This window comes from Lepisosteus oculatus, chromosome 10 (genome assembly GCF_040954835.1).
Source record: "Lepisosteus oculatus isolate fLepOcu1 chromosome 10, fLepOcu1.hap2, whole genome shotgun sequence".
In the NCBI taxonomy this organism is placed as follows: Eukaryota; Metazoa; Chordata; class Actinopteri; order Semionotiformes; family Lepisosteidae; genus Lepisosteus; species Lepisosteus oculatus.
In genome coordinates this window covers 43173964-43194113 of record NC_090705.1, presented here as the reverse complement: position 1 = coordinate 43194113, position 20150 = coordinate 43173964, and the positions used below count along the sequence as shown (strand labels likewise).

The window sequence follows — 20150 nt, the reverse complement described above, 5'->3', positions numbered from 1 at the left end:
TGAATACCACTTAAATAGCACAGCAAACATACAGTGTCATATCATCATGTTTGGTAAAGTAAAAATGCTGCACTAATACACACTGTAAAATTTTGTTTTCTGCACAGATCGAAGCCTTTATCTGTTAATATAGTATAGTATTTACTGACTTACAGAGATAGTTGTTATTAATGTTGCTTTTCTTTATTTTATGTTTCAGGTCCCTGTTCTTTCAAAAACTGTACTTGTGAATGCAAGACTAGGAAAAGTACAGGCTCAATTGGTTCACAAGGACTAGAGGTTTTTCTTGAGCCATCTTCATTTCAGTGTCTAGAGTCTGTCAGCAGCCATCTTTGATAACACTGCATGCCAAATGTGATTTTCCACTTACATTCATGTTTTGATTTTATTTACCGGTAACTGATGTTAGTTGGTCAGATGAGTCTTGTTTAGATCGTGTGCCAACAATTGTTGCTGCTACTTATCCCTAAAAACAGATGAATCGAAAATTAATGTGAAGATTCTGTTCAGTCCTCAGATATACCACTTTATTTCTGTAGCTTCTGTTTAGAGATTTTACATACTACTTTAAAGGGAATTCGCAATATGCCCTTCCCCCCACAAAACATATGAAAATGAGACAAAATTGTTTAAAATGTGAAGATGAGTTTTCATGTATTTAGTACCATGTTTTGACAATGGGATAAAGAATCTTCTAATAATATGAAGTATAGGACTTCTTCATGCATTTAAAGTAGGCTAAAAGCTCATCAGAACTGTAATGTATTTTCTGTAGTGCCTGATATGGTTCACGACATGTCTATAGAACACAAGAGACTTTTTAAATCCTGTTAAGTTTTGTACTGATCAGACCAAGTGCTGCCATTACTCATGATGTGGACATCTGTGGAGGTGACAAACCCCCTGCATTGAACTAAACTCTTACCAATGTATAATATGACATTTGATGTTGGATAAACATGTAAACCTGTTTTTAGAAAATCTGACTATAGAGTTTCTTAGAATTCTGATGCTACAGAATTGGTTGCCTACATTTTTAGCTATGAAGGTTATATGTTTTAATTTATCGCATTTTATAGAAGACTTCAAGTTTCACGTTTGATCATTATTAGCCTCTGTATGAGTTTCCATTGTTTGTATCGTCTTGAAGTAAAACAACCCACAAAACCGGAGTCAAAATTGAACTGACATCATGTATCAACCCCATTCTTTGTATAGAGTAATAAGAAATGACTGAAATCCTTTTTGTTGATCTGAATTTTGATTTTCATTTAAATTTGATTTCGATTTGACATTCTTAAAAAAACAATTGTGTTTCTTTTAAAGGCATGCGTATCTTGCATTCATTGTTATGTAAAGCGAGAATGTATAGTTTGATGTTTGGAGCCTTAACTGAAACAATACTTTTTTCTAATTTGTTACAAATTTGAGTATATAGCAAGCATAGTGGGATTGTATTTTCCGTAAGACAATTTATGATAAAATCTAAAAATGTCTATCTAAACTATGTCAGCAATTTATCTTGATAAAGCATGTAGTTCCATGCTTTGAAGCTTAGATGTCTTGAATATATTCAGTGAAATACTGCTATAATGGCCCTTTCTGTTCATGTGAAATTTACGTGTTATAAACTAATCAATTAAGTCAGGAAAAAGTATGATAAGCAAAGTGTCTTAACATTATACGATAATTTATAAATGTAACATCATATATAAACATAAATTTACTTCCAATGCACCATATTTCTCTATTTAAATATTATAAAATGCTGCTGCCTTTTCATAGTACATGATGTATTTTTACATAAAAGACAAATAAATGTCCCTTGGCATAACAGGTGTTGAAAATAACATACAGTAAATTGCAGTTTAGAAAAACCGTTTAGATTCTAAAACTGTCTACAGTGTATTTTACACATGCAATTAATCTGGGTGATTTTGTAAGAAATAGAATTACAGATCACACTCTATATTGATTGAAATTGTGATACACACTTTTAACAAAATGTATTGATCAGATGATGTTGTCATTTCAACATATCTGTACATGTTAGCCTAGTGAAACCTTTTCATTAGTTTTGCTCTTTAACATTTGTTGTTTTTTTTCTGTAAAAGTGACTCCCCAAACAATATCTTGACTGAGATGACTTAAATTCACTATTACAGTGTTAGATGATTTTATATGTGTTAATAACATGTATTGGCCTTTATAATGATAGTTTGTATAATACAATACATTTAACAGTCATTCTTGAAATGAAAGAATTGTGTTTTCAGTTGACGTCTATTACTTTACAGTAAGAATATTAACTGTTTATTGGTAAAAACTAAAGGCTAAATGAAAAACCCTTTGGTTAGGAATGTGTCTTTGGATTGTTTGTTCTTAATTTTCCTTTAATATGCAGGTAAATGTTGTATAGAAATTTGTAATAACAGTTAGAGTTCAGTATTTGTTCATGTGCAATTACCCATGTTAGGAAAGAAAGAAGTGTGTTGTGTAAGTTAGTTGAAATTATGCTTGCATTGATGTACTGTACAGAACATGTTCAGTAGGTATTACAAAATGTAACTGATAGTAGAAACAATTTTAAGGATGTTGCTTAGTGCAAAATATGCTCTATTTATTACATATTTAAATAAAAACAGTGAAAATTCTGAAAGAAAATTTAGCTGATCAAAATCTTTACAATAATTCTCTTGTCCCTGCCTTTGTTGCCTCTTGTTATCTTTAAACATTTCACATGACTTCCACAGAATAGAGAGCAAATTTTGCTATGGAGCAATATGCTTTGTAAACCACTCTACTTGTGTTAAATTATATGATAATGTAATAATCTTGCTTGTCTTTTATATCATACAAATGCTTTTAATTTAGTTTTTCCTACAAGCTACAGTAGCTTCAAAAGGATCATTATTTATGTATATTTGAACATTAAGCCAAGAGTTGCTGTGTAGCTACATATACTTTAAATGTTATAAGTGCCACAGATTAAAAGTTTATTGAATTAAAATATCAGCTTTCTTTATTATATAAATCAAATGTCTTCTGCTGCGTTTGTATTGGTTTCAATATATAATTTCAAGTGTCATTACTGTACATGCAAAACTAAGAATAAACTGAAAGAGTTTCTTTACAATCAATTGTATGTGTGGCTAAAAATCAACCAATTGAAAACTGTTAAGCCCAATACTGGTACAACAACGAAGAACACCTTTATGTCTTGGTCAGGTTTTTCTTCACATCCTGAATGTATGTTCATGACTTGGACATAACTAATGGACCAACTGGGATCTAGCAAATCCTTTTATATCTACCCCTGTAAGCAACAGGTGTCACAGATGTCGGAAAGGCATGCCGTGAAATGGCCAGGAGAGCAATGAAGACCCAATGCGTAGTGGCAAAATGGGCAACGCGGAGGTTAGCCCGGGCTCAGGAGGTCGGACGATGTCAGGTAGAAACCTACAGGTATGCCCTTGGGCCGTGGAGGAGACGAACTGGTGCATGGCAGGTCTCCAGACATCCGAACCCTCAATGCTGAGCCGGGAGGAAAGGTTGACCTGGAAATATATAGCCCCACACAAAGACACACCGGAAGGACAAGAAAAGCACAGGGAAACTAGGAACAGGACAGAGTAGGATCGCCCTCTAGCTGTAGAGGGTGTAACAACAGGTCTTTTAACATCGTTCTGGAGCTGAGCCCTACAGGAAAGCATCGGATTGTGTCAAGTGAGATTGATTTAGTCCTGCTGCCTACAGGTCAACTCTCTTAAGACATTTCTCTTGGGAAAAATACGTCAAGCTCTCCCTTCCAGTGTGGTGACAGGCAATGTTTACTGAGCCCTGGGGTGTTTCATTCTGGTCCAGAGTGCACTGCATCGTGCTGCCTGTTGTTTGCACGTTCTTAGCAGAATGAATGTAGAAAGCCAATTAGTCTTGGCATTCCAGATGGTTGGTTTCTGTTTGCATAGTACACAGCTGTTTCCTTGGGTAGCAGGAGGTGGTGAGTGGCTTAAGTTCAAGCACCAAAGCTCAACTGGACTAGTTCAGCTCAACAGTTAGAGTACAGTACATGATCCTCAATACAGAACATAATAAACAATATCAAAATTCTTCACAAGTTTTTATAAAGATATGTAATTTTGTTTTTGTGAAAAAGTATCCAGATAGCATGTATTTACCGAACTTCACTATAAATTGTCCTAGATTTTACCTCCTTCTTTCTGATTTTTCATTCAAGTTGCTGATTATTACTGTATTATTTTGTATGAAATGAGTATGATGTTTCTAGAACTGCTGTCAGTTTAGCTTTTTAAATTTTAAAAGTTTAGCTTTTAAAATTAAGCAGCAACATGTTTGCATTCTGTCCATTACAGTAAAATGCAACTATAAAAATAAATAATAAATCAATATACAGCCACTATAAATAAATATACTGTAACACACCAATATAAAGCTCAGTAGAAATTGTAGAGGATTCCCTGAAATACCAGACTGCTTTAAAATGTTTAATCTGTTCATATTGTTATGAATTCTTGTATAGTGAGGGCCCTTTCATTATGTATAGATAGACCGGCACTCTAGCAAGATGTTTTACGCAGAGAGAGATATTTGCAGTACTACAAATTTCTTATACTACTGTATACTATATGTACTACAATGTCACATGATTCAGGCATTAATCTGGCAATATCTTCTTGGGTTCTGTGTTGATTGTTCAAACAGTGGAAACTTAAAGCTGTATGGAAGCTGATTTACAAATTGGTTGCAGGTCAAAAGTGCAAGACTTTTGTCAACTGTTTTAATTTGATTACTTTTAAGGTGCAAATGCTAATTATGTTTGGAAAATGGTTTTACTAAAGTTGCCGAAAGTGATGTGTGCTATGCATTTCTTGTTGTCTTTTGGTTGTTATATTAGTATGACATTAAGCTGAGCATTTTTGAAGTGTTTGTCACTCTTTTCAAGTTAGTTGAGTTGATCTGGGTGTTTAATGTGGTTTTGCCAGTGGTTACATCCAGTACTTGGTACTGGTACATCTGCCATTGGTTTGGTGAGCTGCAGTTGCTGTTTTTACTGTACCAAAGGAGCCATTCTTCATCTGGTGTCATTGTCCTCTGCGGTTGACCCACAAGCCTTCTGCTTGTTGGAAATTCTGCTTCTCCAAGGGCTTTCCGATCTTAATTATGGAATTACAGTAGGTGTTTGGTAGAGAGCCAACTGAAACCATCCATTTTTGGGAAAACATGACTGCAAAGGGAAAACAGACTCATTTTCTTGTTCCTAAATAAATGGTAAAATGCACAATTAACTGAGGTTATTTATGAGATTCTATTTGATGGTATTTACAGTATATTCTAAAAATCATTTGAATTTAATGTTTAATTCAAGCAGTACTATTTTTGTTCAGAAACTTTTTATTATTTTTGTAAAGTGCTTTTTTTTTTCTTTTGAGTAAACATCTCAATCCTTTTGATCAAAGAAACTCTTAATGCTGTGTGCATAGGATATCTGTCTTGCAACTCCTTAAAGCCCTCAAGATATTTAATATGCTAAATGTTCTGCAATGTCTTCAGACTTCAGGGTCTGGCTTCCTTTTAACAGCCTGGCCAACCTGCACAAAACCAAGAAGATTTTTGAAGAAGAAATTTTCTCATTCACATTGCAGTATTCTTCAATAAGAAGTTTCCGACATATGTTTCGGACAGCCACAAATACAACTTTTATTTTCCAAAGCTTGTCAGGCTGGAGGCATGCCATCACTTCAAGATTACTTTGGATCCTACTGCACCTTTTCAAAATTAGATGGTCTACCACACTTGGAATTCTTTCTGTGGACTGCCAGCACATTCTTGCTAGGTGAAGGTTTCTTATGGCATTACATCTGTTACAGAGAGCAGTAAACTGAATGCAGACATTTTATCGCTGAACGTAGGTTTGAGTTATACCACATGAAGGAGGTGAAATTGGCTATATATACACACAGTCATTTTCTTGATCAGTATTATTTATATTTCTCATTAGCCAATGCAGTATTCATTTATTTAAAGTTTCCTGGCACAGTCAACACTTATTTAACCCCTTTTCTGTTTTTTTGTCAAGAGATTCATTTTTGTGCAAGTTTTTAAACCAGGTTTAAGGGGTTAATGCAGGCACCTATGTCCAATTGTGTCTTTGTGGATCCATCTTGAGTTAATTGGATACATTGCAGTATCAAATTTGTAATGCAATTCATTGCTATCATAGCCTGCTGCCAAGTGGATGTGCACTAAAATGTTGTTTTGCTGTTACATTTCAAAAGTCATTTTTTGCTTATGCTTTAAACCAGCTTTTTAAAAAAAAATATTGATCATCACTGTTGATACAAATAGTGACACAGACATTTCCCGACAGTGCTGCTATCATTATCATTAGTTATAGGCCACTTCCTGGTAGCTTCCTGATTACAGATTGAGGCTTGACTGTCACTGATGAATCATCACTGGTCAAACTGCTGAAAACTGGCTACAGCCATTAAAATGGACTCTTCCCCAGTACTGGCCAAGTAACTTGTAATTGAAAGAAAGGTTTTAGAAAAATAAATATTTTTCTTTGAGGCCTGAAGGCTCTCTGCATTAGACTATTATATATACAGTACCTGTCACAGTCATGATAACAAAATAAGAAAAAACGCTTTGTTCATGTCAGTATGAAAATAATAGAAATCTTTTTCACTAAAGCATTAGGGTGTTTTAATTGCTCTGGATCTCCACCACAATGATCACTTTCAATATTGTGATTAGCTGTGTCCCTCCTTCTCTGCTCACATACTGTACAGTATCTCCTCAGGAAAGGCCATCTCTAGCCTGTCATTTTTCAGTCTCAGGCCTACAGGGTGGAGTGGGACATTGATGGAGAAATTCAGTAATTGATCCCAGCTTTGATATTGCACTCAGCCTTTTAAATACCGGTGAGCAGCACCACAATGTGAATGACAAAGAGTTGGCACACACCACTGCACACAAGCACATAATGTCCCTTTATAATTTTCATTTTACTTTTTTCGTTTAGCATTGTCTACATACTTGTACCATACATACTTCATTTGTAATATCAGGGGCTAGACATTTCACAATTTCAAAACTAAAAAATAATCCTCCATGTAGGACTAAAGACATGCCACTGTGAGTTTAGTTAACACATAAAACATAGCAAATTTTCAATATATCCTTTGACATATAAAACGCTTAAAATGAACTCAATATTTTGTAGAAAATAGACTATAGACTGAATTACCACCCTCACTGCCAAACATTTATGCATATATCTGTATGTTTCAGAGCTCTATATATTTTATTGCTCACTGACAATGATGGTGAGTGAAGTGAAGGGAATGCTGCTGAAAGAGATAATGCATAAAATCATATCTTTATTACAAGGGACAGTACAGCACACATGAATTTTAACAACGTGCAAAGTAGTGAATATAAAAAAAGGATGCAACAAAGCAAAATCTCTCTATGAAAGTCAATAAAACAATTAAAAATCAAGAATTAAAACTGCCATTGATGTCCCGGGTCATCAACAGGTTTTTCTCATGCTTTAAACTTTCTTACAGATGGACCCCAATCAGCTCCACCATTGAATGTGCTCACTGAGGGCCCGTGGAGCACCTGCAGTGCTGAAAAATCATTATGAAGGCTTGCTCCTGTGAGCTGTAATCTCTGGACATGCTCAGATGAATACGGACTAACATAAATTAGCCCTGTCTGGCACACATCAGGCTGTGCGTGAATTTACAGTCTACAGTCTGTATTAGGATGGATGCTGTATTCTAATGAGAGGACTGATGAAGGTTAGCCCTTTTTTCTTGTGGTTAGGTTGCAAAAAGCTCACATACTGTATTCATCTCACACCAGGCACAATTTTACTCAAATTAATCAGAGGAGGGAGTATACAAAGAGGAAATTAACACATTAACATATCAAATGGTATGCCTTGTTCTGCAGTTTCTCCAGAAGTAACAGGTGGCCATCTTGGCTCAAGGCCACAACACAGGGCCTGAGATCTGAACCAAGATGGTGGCGTTCTCACAAGGCCACCTCTCTCTGCATCTCATTCTAATGATCAAAAAGAAATATGAAATTATATATATTCTTAGAATGTATTTTGATTATGCTGAAGGTTGACTTTCTTTTTATGACATGCAAGGGGTCTTTTGGGTCAGTCAGGATATTATCTATAACTTTCATTTTCAGAAAGTAAACAGCATGTGTTATCTATCTATGTATATGCCAAATGCACACTTAGGTACTGTTTATATACTGTACAGAGATTATAACTAATCTGGTAAATCATCATACTCGTATAAAGTATGTACGAAAAAATGTATAATACCCTATAACCATGTGCAGAAGATTTCCTATAAATATGAGCCCATATGGCAGTGCCACTTTCTGCTCAGCTGGGAAAAGTTTCAGGCAATTAACCTTCTACACTGAAGAATCATGAGCCATGATTGGTTCTTCCCATGTTGGCCAGATACACAGATCTCTGGTTGTTTTTGCATTATTCCTCCGACTAGTTTCTAATTTCTCACATGCAGGGATGAAAGGCGACCAGATGTGAAAAACAATTTCATATATACTGTAATTGAAAAAAAACTATATCAAAAAGGTAAATGTAAACACATCTATAGAAATAATTCCATTGGTCACATTCAACCAATCAGATTTTACTGTATACCGTGGTAAAACCAAACTAAAGTGTGTTAAAACCGCAGTAAAACCACGGTGAAACATAAAGATAAACCATGGAAAACTACGACCAAACAAAGAAAATGAATGATCAAAGCATGACAGTTTGTAGAGTTAATAATTCTTAATAATGAAATCTCTCTATTGGAAAAGAAGAAAATTACAGATTACCACTTTAGGAAAAAAAGTACCTGCTCTTGCTGTTGGTTTACAAAGATGAAATGCATAACTGGCTATAAATCTCAGTTTAAACAGTACCTCTTATGATCTGCATTCAATTAACCTGCTTACATTTTCTTACGTTTATAAATATGTCTGATTTCTCCAGGCTGATTGAGAGGAATTGTGCTTTGTTAGGGTTTTACATTCCTGCAGGTAATTGTTTGTTTTTTTTGTTGTTATCACATAGTTGCAACACTATTTCTGTATACATCCTTTTTGGTCTTGAGCACCTGTTAACGTGAGAAATAAATGCAGTGAATTGCAGGTATGTGTATGAAGTAACTGTTTGTCCAATAACAACACTGCAGCAGAATTGGAATTGTTCAGTGACTTCTAATTCTTTTTCCTGTACGTAAAGCTAACTGCTCTTGACTCCTAGAAAGGTGTTCATTCTGGTAAATAGATGGATGGATTTATTAAAGACTGAATTTCCGGTACTTTCCTACACCTACTGTAGAATGCAAAATGGCCTCCTCAGTCCTAAAATCTCCCCTTATTTATTTATTTTTCTGATGGAACCCTATTTGATGACCAAGCATGAGCTAATAGTAGGCACTAGTATTTGGCTCATACAATATATGCTGGTAGAGTTTACTGTCTGTCTATTCATCTTTGTCAGCTAGAACTCCAGGACTCAAACAACCCTAAAGCTAAGAAGAAAAATCAATTTGGTTCACCACAGGGGAATGATTCTTTCTCAACATGGGTTTCACTTTTCTCTGCTAATCATACTCCTGGTGGGACTGTCCAAAAACTGTTCTGTGCAGTCACTTCATTTCCAATTCACACGTTTGCTGCTTGGCAAATTCATTTCTTTCCTTTTTGTTCCATGGAACCATGTTACCATGGAACTCAACCGCAGACAACGAATTCATGAGGTCAGCCCCGAATGGAAGTCTTGAAGAGTTTCCAGAGTATTTTGAAGATTCCCATTTGCTGGCCTTTGGAGGGAGTTATATTTCCAAATACCATCTCTGAAGGTACTGTACATTTGGGCAGCACTTTCTCATGTCCTGTTCCTTGTGAGGAAGCTGCCATTAGGCTTGAACATCTTGGAGATAGACACCACAGCTGAAACTGAGATGTCTTCCAGATGTTTTTTTGTAACTGAAGTTTTGTAACTCTCACTAATAAACAGAGGCAATCAAGAAGTCTTCCAGGAACTTGTGTAAACTTTGCAAGGCTTTGTGAACCTGACAGAAGACTACAATAACAGAGGACTGCATTTACAGCAGTTCAACATATTCCCTGGCTATGATATGAATAGATTTGAACATTGTATATGTAGAAAGGTATTATTTTTACATTTATGCTACTGATATGCAGTATTCAGTAGGTTTTCATAAATTTTAGCACATTTTGATTATTTAGTCGTTTACACCTGCACTTTAAATCTGCTGCTTGTTCTAGCTGTTACTGTACATAACAGAGGTATATTTGAGTACATTTGGGTGCAGCTAAGGCAAACACATAAACAGTGCCGTATCTTTTTATTATTTTTGTATGAGTGGCTTATTTCAGGTGCAACCGTTTAAAGTAAGGTTTTAAAACCGCCTTAGACGAAAGGGCTTCTCTAGAGTCAAATGCAAAGTATATGTACTGTATATGTGTGTGAATTAACTTTGGAGGAAATATTTGGTGTAACGGGGCAAATTATTGCAATCAGAAACAGCATGTTTTTTTCCATGCAATTCGATGTAGTAGAATATAACAAAACAGTTTTATGATTTCTAAAGCACCTTCCTTAGCTTTTCAACAAATGGACGATACAAGGGATAAATATCACGTGGATGCCTCTACCCCTGAAAGTGTGGGAGTGAGCGGCTCATAAATTACGTCAACGCAAGGAGTCCGGGATGGTGTTGCAATACCTGACTGAAAAAAAAAACAGTACACATTTAAAGAGCTCCTGTCTTTCACGATCCTTTCCCATGTTGCTGTATGGATTCGTCAGGAGCCGGGAGGGTACCTAGGCAGTTAAAAGCACGGGTGTGTACCCCTTTAGTAGGCGGGGTATAGATTTAACTTGTCTGCGCAAAGATGCCGGGGCAGAAGTATTTTTTTTTTTCAAAAAAAGTGTAGGTCTTCTACAGAATAGAAAACACAAAAGACGCACTTTATTTTCCACACTCTGGGGAGGAGGAAGATTTCTGTATCCCGAGTCATCGCAGTGAAGGGCCGGGAAGACCAACAGGAAGGCGAGAAGCAGCGGGGAGGGTGGGGGTACACGGTTTGGGGCGCCCGGTGCGCAGATCGGTTGCGCACGGTTAACGGGTTAAGCAGCCCGAGTCCCCCCCGAAGGTGGTGCCTGCGCTTCGCCGGCGGCTGTGCGTGGAGGAGGGGGAGGTGTCTGCGGGGCAGGTGGGTGGGGTTTTCTCGCGTGTGCTGGGGGAGTCAGCTGAGCCTGCAGCCCGTGAAAAACTGCCCGTTTTGGACGGGGGATGTTGTGCGCTGGGGAGACCGAGAGAGGAGAGCTCCGCTGAGCAGCGACTTCGCGTTGGTGAGCTCTGCGGCTGAAGTTGCGTTAAAAGTCGACCCTTCCCTGGCTCGCAGCCGTTATTTTCTTTGGGAGGGCTCTGGCTTGAAGGTAGGTCTCTTGAGATTAAGCAGCTTGTGGTATTTTTGTTGCTCCGGTGCGCTGCAGCGACTCCCCCGCTGTGTAGCGAACAAAGTTTGTGAAGAGCTGAGTGCCCGGAGATGCGAGGCTGGGTGGGTGGGTGCGCTGGGGTGCGAGCTGCTCCGGTCGCTACTCGGTAAAGGGAGAAGTCAGCTGTCCCCCCCAACACTGTATTAATGTCAGTCGCGACAGTTTCCAGCCTAAGTTTAAAGCAGGAGTGTCCTCGCTTTTGCGGTGTGGCACAGAAAATCAGGATTTGCACCAAGTGGTCTGAGTTGTTAAATCGAGCTTCTGGATGAGTTGGGTTGCAAATGTTAACGTCGAATTGAGAAAGCTAAAGAATCCAAGATTTGTCCGCGCTGTTTTGGAGACTTGGAAGCCATGGTCGCGTCAAGCGGGTTTATATACACATTTCAAATCCCTTTGCGGAAAGAAAAATCGGCGTGCGACAATATATAGCACGTAGTAAGTGTGGCGTTTAAACGAATCCCCAGTCGAGTTTAATACCAAGTTTGGTTCAAGACTTTAAATACAATATTTTTGGAGTGGTTCGGTAACTTTTAAGCAGATCTTCGTTTAGCGTTGAGTTTGGGGGTGGGGTAAGACGCTTTTCAGAGCTTTGCATTATTGAAACGGGCAAGCCAAAGTCTTTTAACACATGGATTGCGTTTTGTTACTGCGCTACGTTCTATAGCTTTGCGCATTCAAAGGCGTATTTGAAACATTTACAAAATAAACTTAATTTGTATCGTCGAAGGAGTAAATAATTCCGCTTTTACATTTCCTATAAGGCACTTGTATTATTTGGCGAAAAGTGATGTTTACTTTGGCGTTGCTGAATCAGCAGAATTCTACGTGCACTCTGCAGTAGTACAGCGGTAATCACGACTGTAGTTGCAACATCGACCTCATCCCCACCGAGGGCATTATGTTAATGTAGTGAAAAACATCCACCGTTAAGATTTTTTAAAGCAAAGCGTGTTCTGACACATCTCGCAGCTGGCACTGCAGAAGTGGACAAAGGCATAGAGACTGTCGGTTTCAGTTTACACAAGACTGTATTACACTCCTGTGTAAATACCAACGAGGTCTTGGATAATAACTGGATTCTGAAGTTAAAGCGCGCATAATGCAGGCTACACAGACTGCATTCACTTTAATGCTGCCATTTTGTTCCTTTTAGACTTTATAATTATATTGATTTCCGTATTTAGTAAAATATTGGTTTTACTAAATGCTCAATTGGTAAAGGTTCACACGATTTCAATTTAACTATGCATTATATTCCAGCACTTCTTAAGGTGCAATCGATGTTATTTTGGGCAGTGCTAGAACAAAGTTAAAATAAACAGGTTTAAACATTGAAATATTAGCGATTGTGTTTTGGGGTTGGGAATGGTCCTAATTGTTTATCTAGTGGTGTTTGTTTGAAAGAAGTTGCAGTTAGAACCACAAATGTGAAACTACTGTACAGTGTATGAGGTAACTTGGGGCTAATACCTAAACCCTTCAGACGCAGTCCTGAAAGATAAAGGGGTTTGCTAAGGGTGCTATACTTCAAATGTCATCATTTCACACTTGAGCAGCAGATAATAAGGCTTTAAATGTGTGTTTCCCATGAAGAGGATATTTTGTGCTTTTATAGGCTTTGTGAAGTGGTGATCTAGCTAATTTTTGTATCCTGATCCTTTGGATGGCCCTTCTGTTTTGGATTGGTCCTTTTTAGGAATTGCGTTATGGCATCTGTATCGAAAGAGTCAGTATAGGGTGATGTGTGGACAAAGACGGACAAATGGGTTCTGGTTGTTACAAGAGTTCCCTTTACATACCAGGTCTGTCACTCCAGGCATGAAGCCTTACCTACGTCTCGGGAATCTGCACAGAAGCCTATTTGTAGAATCTGAATGTTCTTTCCTTTTAGTAGATTCAGGAAAAAATGTGCACAATATAGTTTTGTTTTTAGTGCCTTCTGTAGATGGTGGGTTGATGTACTGCAGGGTCCCTCCAACAGGGATCTGGAGAACCCCATTCCAGTCTCTCGTGTAGGTCACCTTTTGTCTCCCCATTCCACGGATTGGCAGCACCTACGAGCAATTAGAGCATTAAGGCTGGGGGAGGCTGTTTGTTCCACTGTGCTCGTTGGGTAGTTCTAGTTGCTAAGTGAAAATAAAATTTCCTCCAGCTGTTTTTATTAAGAGTGCCCAGAGTTTGGCCTTCAACCACCTGGCTGGGAAGCCTGTTCCAAAGACTCGCAAAGTAAAGAAACATTTCCTCTCCTCCATCCAGAATGAAATGCCTTTTAGTTTTGTTTTCCCCTGTTTGACCCTGTGTCCTCTTTCTCTACTGGTGTGAATCCTAGGTGTAACTCCTGGCATCTTATGTACTTGAATACAATCTCAGGACAGTCTTTTTTGTCCTAGACCATGGATCGTGGAGACCCCAAACTAGCAGGTTTTATGGGTTGCTGTTAAATCACCAGTTGTTGAAGAAATTGAACAGTTCCATTGTAATAAATTAAACATGATTTAAGTACAAAGCATTTACTTCTGAAATCTTAAGTATTCTTTAGCACTTAAGGGCCAGAGGTCTCTTCTTTTCAAATATTACATGCTTTATTAATCTATTTTACAGGCGTCGCCAATCTTTAAAAACAAGTGACACCACGACTAACACCATTAGGGTTCTCAAAGAGTAGGGATGGAAACATCCGTTCTAGACTGAAGAGATTTACTTTCCTCAACCTGTCTAGACGTGACAGTCTCCTGAGACCAGGACTCGTTCTTCTTGTTCTTCTTTGAGCTCCTTCTAAGGTTATTTTTCTTTGTGGTACGGTTACCAAATTGAACATGGTTTTCTAAGTTTGTTGTTGGTAATGCTTAAGTGTAACTTGTCTGAGTTTTAACCTTTTGCTGTCTACTATATATAGTATATTCAGTTCTGTTGGCCTGCTTTTGACATGTTTCTTCACATTGTTGATCATGGCATAGAAGAATCTACATAAATGCCCAGATCCCTTTTGTGTGTAGCTTTCAGCAGCTCTGAATCAGACATGAGACATGTATAGTGTATGTTCACTTTGTGTTGGTCACTTTGCACTTACTGATGTTAAATTTGATTGTCATGTCTTCCCAAAACGATTATCTCTCTGCAATTACCTTCACCCACTTTGTTTGCCACTTATGCTCTCTTAACATTGAAGAATTAAAAAGTAACCACCACATAAACCCTGTATGAAGAGTCCCCCTGCATCCGAAAGAATACCATTCTTCCAAGAGCCTGGCTGAGGAACAGACAAAGCCTCTGCACCAGAATATCCCATAAATATTTCACTGGGGTCAGTTGTGCTGACTGGAAAGGCCATGATGTACGGATAACAGTAGTGCCATGTTCGTCAAACTGTTGGCTAACCGCTGAGGCTTAGTGCCATTCAGTTGCTGTTAGGATTAACCTTGTCTTCAAAGGGAATGAGTGAACATGCACTCCACAACATGATGGAACCAAGCGCTCGGATCTGTGAAGTTCTTTAGGCACCATGTGCACACATTTATTAGTTAAGAACCTAGTGAAGGATGATTTGCCTGACCATATCGCACCTTTACACTGCTCAGTAGATCTTTGCTCCAGTGGACTTGCAGTCCTGCGTTGCATGATTATCGCAGTCATGGTGTGTGTGCTTTTATTCGCTGTTGTCCTTTGCTGAGGTCTTTCCTTTGGATACTGTTGCTCATGAAACGTCAGCAAGCCAAGCTGCGTTTGTGACAGAAGCTTCAGCCCCCTGCATCTTGCATCGTGCAGTCATACGAGCCATAATTTAGGCACCCCAGGCCTGTCCACCATTTTTGTGAGACCCTAAACATGCTGAGATGTTATTAATGCCTGAGCCACATCTGTGCAGATGTTCTTCCTTCCAATCTACTTATTGCCCATCATTTTACCCAGATGTTTCTATTTCTCTGTCCAACAAATTGCGAAGAGCACTGGGCTGATGCAGGCTCTCTGCTGCTCATCCCTGCTTAAGGTCTGCCTGGTTAGAACTTGTGCCCCTTAAGATGACACTCGGTTTCCTGTTAGTTAACCAGCTCTAGATCAGTGTGCATTACTTTACATTCCTTTTGAGTATGCATGAGCGTATGTAAAATTCAATAATATGCCGAATATGGGAAGTGTGTCCCTTGCAGCTTGTTTCAAGAATTCTTGCAGGTTTGATAGGATGCTCCTTTTCTAAATCTGTTGACTGTTAAACTGCACTTTTTCTCCCTGAGTATTCATCCTATTTAACACAGTCATTATGCATCACAGAAGTGAGAGTAAGTGGTATTTTTTTTTCCTGGCTCAATTCTCCCTTTATATAAATTTTCATTATATCTGCATTTTTCCAAACAGTAGTAACTGCTCCAGTTTTATAGTGAGAGATAGCTAGGAGTCTATGCATAACATCCCTCACTCCCTTCAGAATGATTGGGGAAAATTTGACCGTCTACTAATTTTTTGGCAGCTTAGCTTCAGTATAACCTCAGAGTTTGTTGTTAAAATATCCAGTACCGATAAAACCTGTTGTATAATGTAGCATTATTGTCTTGTCTTGGAAAAACCTATGATGTATTTGTTTATCTTTTTTACTCTATCCTTAGTAATTCCTTCTTTTCTCCAACTGTTTGCTCCCTCTTATACTGTTGTAAAGTGAAAAATAATTTCACTTTACATTTCAAAATCAAAATGCAGTTTTCTTTACATTCATAATAGTTCACTTATAATGTTTGTCTGTTGCACCAGAAGCTGTAGTCTGAATCTTGAACCTCCTTGGTCATTTGGAGTTCTTATTCCATTGTATTTTCATTAAAACATTTAAACCGCGTTTCGCTGGACTTGGTAGACATTGGATTGTTTTGATGCTGTCCATCTGTTCCCAGTTACCCACTTGTAAGCTCTGCCTCATTCCTTCAGCCTGCTTTTCTGTATTAGCAGAATATTCTTCCTGTTTTAGAGATTGAATGTATACATTAACAGATAGCACGTTATGTTTGAAGTTCCCTGGCGGTTCTGTCGTGACTATTCTCTAAATTTATTTTCTGGTTGTTTAAAAAGATTTGGTCAATAAGACTTTCATAGTTTGTGCTTTTACAGACTGCATTAAGAACAAATCATTAACTATTTCAGCCATATCATTATAAGCTTTTATATTCCACACAATTTGTGGTGCAAGTAAAATCCCCAGCAGTATAACATTTGCTTTGCTATGCACTTTTCTGATCTCAACATACAGTAAGCTACTAGTGCCAATGCCTGCATTAGGTGGTGTATAATATGTACCTGCTATGACTTGAGAGTTTTTGTACTGATCAGTTAAGAGACCTCTGGTCCTTAAGCACTGAAGTTCTGTTTATTCTGGTCCCAAATTCTTGAATTTACCAAAATCACACGTATAATTGGTGACAATTAGTTTTTTCCAAATTCTTTCCATTTTGTTTTCTGTCAGCCTGTTCATAGCTGAGTGTGAATCCTTTCTTACCTTTTTATTTAACCTCTGAGAAACAGATGAGCCATCTTCAGTGGAGTCCTAGTGATTTAAAGTTTAAAAATACTTAATGATACTTAAGGATATTTCTTTTTCTTCTGCAGTTTTTTAGCAGATGTAAGCTACAGTATTTTCAGAAATCTTTTTTTTAAGATAACTGATTTTTAACACTGTGATGCAGTATTGTTAAATCTCTTGTGGGGGAGAGTCATTGAAAGTTCAGTTTGGCAAATGCATAGCTCTACAATCAGTATTTCTTGGAAAGCACCACTTGAAATAGTCATGTTATCATGAATACAAAGATGAAGCAATATGTTCCTGGTAGTGGAGTACAGGAGCTAGTTTTTTTACTGTGAGCTTGGTAGCTATAGAGCGATGTGTGTAAGTTTGCACATGGCCTGTGTATTCAGTTTAGTTGGGCTCTGCTGTTCCGCTGCTTCAGATGCCAGTGGTGAGCTAAATTATTAAATTACCCTCTTGTGGGTAATTTTAGAAGATTATGTTAATTTTTATATTACTGTGTCTATAATAGTGTGTGGTTCAAGTTAAATGGGTCACTTACACTTTATCAAAGGGATTTGTGTACTCAAATTGAGTACACACTTCAATGCGAAGCATTCACAACTGGCAACCCACTGAAGCTAAGCAGGTGTGAGCCTGGTCAGTACCTGGATGAGAGACCTCCTGGGAAAAACTCTTCCAGGTTGCTGCTGGAAGAGGTGTTAGTGGGACCAGCAGGGGGCGCTCACCCCATGGTTCATGTGGGTCCTAATGCCCCAGTATAGTGATGGGGACACTAAACTGTGAACAGGCGCCGTCCTTCGGATGAGACGTAAAACCGAGGTCCTGACTCTCTGTGGTCATTAAAAATCCCAGGGCGTTTCTCAAAAAGAGTAGGGGTGTAACCCTGGCGTCCTGGCTAAATTTCCCATTGGCCCTTACCAATCCTAATAATCCTCATCTATAAAGCTGGTTCCTAACTTACTGTTGGTTTACTTGATGGTAGAATTTGTTCTGTTTCAGGCAGAATATCTATAAACTGTTTACCATCCATTTTCTACTGGTCCCATATCTTAACCTGTTCTGCTTCTTGTAATCTCTGTATTGCACGTTCAAATTCTGCTTTCCTGAAAATATAGAACTTTATTTTGGAGGGTTTAATGTAATTGGTGCTTTGGACAAGATTTCCATGGATTGTTTTTTACAAATACTGTGCAAGTTCTGAAGAATAGGCCCAAGATAGTAAAACAGACAAGAAGTAATGTAATGACTTGATTTTCCCAAAGCCTCTGGTGGAGTTACTCCTTTAGACGTTGGTCATCGAACTTCATTTAATAGTACAGTATTAAATTGCAAGTTTTGAGCTAAATTATTTTTAGGATATATATGACTGTTGAAACTCTAAGTATCACTGTCATGGAATGGTTTATGCTCCAACTAATTCAAGTCTTAGTTGCAAACTAGAAATTAAAGGCTTCAAGGTAGAAATTGAAATTGGGAAGCTGGTAGTGTAGTACTGCTGATATGAGCATGTTGTCCATTTTGGTCAATACTTTATGGCAAATCGTAGGTGACATTTTAAATTGAAAAATAGACAAATTAGTGGTAGTAGCATTTTAATAGAACCAGTTAAGTACAAATGCATTTACACTTATTTACATTTTTAATAAATCTAATACTGTATGCAGTTCCATATATAAAAATATATTGGGCATTAGTGCTATATAGTTTTTGTCAGCAGATTACAATGAAGCTCTAGAGTATGTTTAAGCGATTAGGGTGTTTCTGTGAGTTGTGCCATTTTAGAAATCTAAAATTGTTACTTTGTTTTATCTGTTCAGTGTACGGTGATATTTAAGGCCTTTCAGTTTTGAAGAGGTAGGGGCCTCTTAAAATATTAGCTATGGTCTGCAGGTGAAAACCAAATAACATAATTAAAACCAAGAAACTCTTAAACACATTTTGTGGTTTTAGTTGACTAGAAAGCATATTTTTGGAAACGTTTTCTGGAAAGGTCATTGAAAGTTCTATGCTGCTGTAACTTTCACAGTGCAAGACCGAATCTTGCACTGTGTTTTTAACCCATTGTCTGGCACATGAGCCACTTGGACAGTGAAGCTTTAATTTCTAGGATTGGGGGTGGGTCTGCGGTTTGAAAAGCTAGATCTTCGGGAAAAGTTTTGTTTTCCTTCCACACAGGATTAACCCTTGCCCAGTAAAAAAAAAACCTGGGAAGAACGGAGCAGCAGGAAGCTGCGTACAGTACTGAGTCTGTAAGGGTCTCCTGCGCTTGACGATGCCATAATAAAACTTTCCAGTAAAGGTGGTCACTGTCAGCAGAACTCTCCTCTTTAGTTTGGGGAAAATATACGTTTTATGTGTTTTGTCTTATCCATTTCACACTATTCTTTATTTGTGTGTTGGCAGTGTTTTACACTTAGAATCAGTTATGTTTCTTAAGCGATTTTTGAGAAAGCATTATTTTATGAAGATGGTTTTCTTAATCCTTTTCCTTAAAGAAGACGGCAGTGATTTATCCTGAGAATGACATCAACTATGAAAAGTGTCAACAAAGGTACTATATTTTGTAGCCTAAAGTGCTCTCAAGCATAAATTGTAATGCAACCTGGGTGTTTCAGAACAGTTATGAATTGTCTGGTGAGATCTTCAGTATTTGAATTTGCAAGAAAATGCTCTGCCATCTTTAACTTTGGACTCCAGGAGAAATGCTGTAATTAGCTTATTTCTTTAGAGTATTTGTTTTAATAAATGAGAAGTTCTCATGTGCTTATTTGGTCTCATTTAGTCCCATCTCTTTCTTTTTGGAGTCCTTTTAAGTATGATTCACATAATTAGCCTCCCTGCAGAGAATCTGCCAGTGTCTTGTCAATTTGTCCAGGGAGACGATTGATTTCCTAAAATAACCTGTTAACCCTTCGGTTGCACCACTTGGAACTCCAGGTTGAACTGGATGAGAGCACAGGTCAAGTGTCTTGTTAAGACATGCTCCTTGAAGACAAATATTACTGTGAATCCTGTAGGCATCATACACAGATTAGGTAACTC

General features: G+C 37.8%; 2 protein-coding genes across 10 annotated transcripts in view; both read left to right on the top strand.

Annotated features, from left to right (window-relative positions):
* cobl (cordon-bleu WH2 repeat protein) overlaps positions 1-3804 on the top strand; it is an 83645-nt gene extending 79841 nt beyond the window's left edge. For 5 of the 8 annotated variants that reach the window (XM_015357011.2, XM_015357007.2, XM_015357010.2 and 2 more), the window contains one exon: positions 200-3804. In XM_015357011.2, the coding sequence (XP_015212497.2) occupies positions 200-277 (78 nt within the window). In that variant the 3' untranslated portion in view covers positions 278-3804. The remainder of the gene's footprint in view (positions 1-199) is intronic. The other 3 variants (XM_069195258.1, XM_015357005.2, XM_015357012.2) reach the window with 1 other exon arrangement.
* Positions 3805-10864: 7060 nt separating this feature from the next.
* Positions 10865-20150, top strand: part of grb10b (growth factor receptor-bound protein 10b) — a 90228-nt gene continuing 80942 nt past the window's right edge. The window contains exon 1 of one of the 2 annotated variants that reach the window (XM_015356982.2): positions 10865-10941. The gene's annotated coding sequence lies outside the window, so the exon portion shown is untranslated. Of the gene's footprint in view, positions 10942-11309; positions 11540-20150 lie in introns of those variants that run through there. The other variant, XM_006635520.3, reaches the window with a different exon arrangement.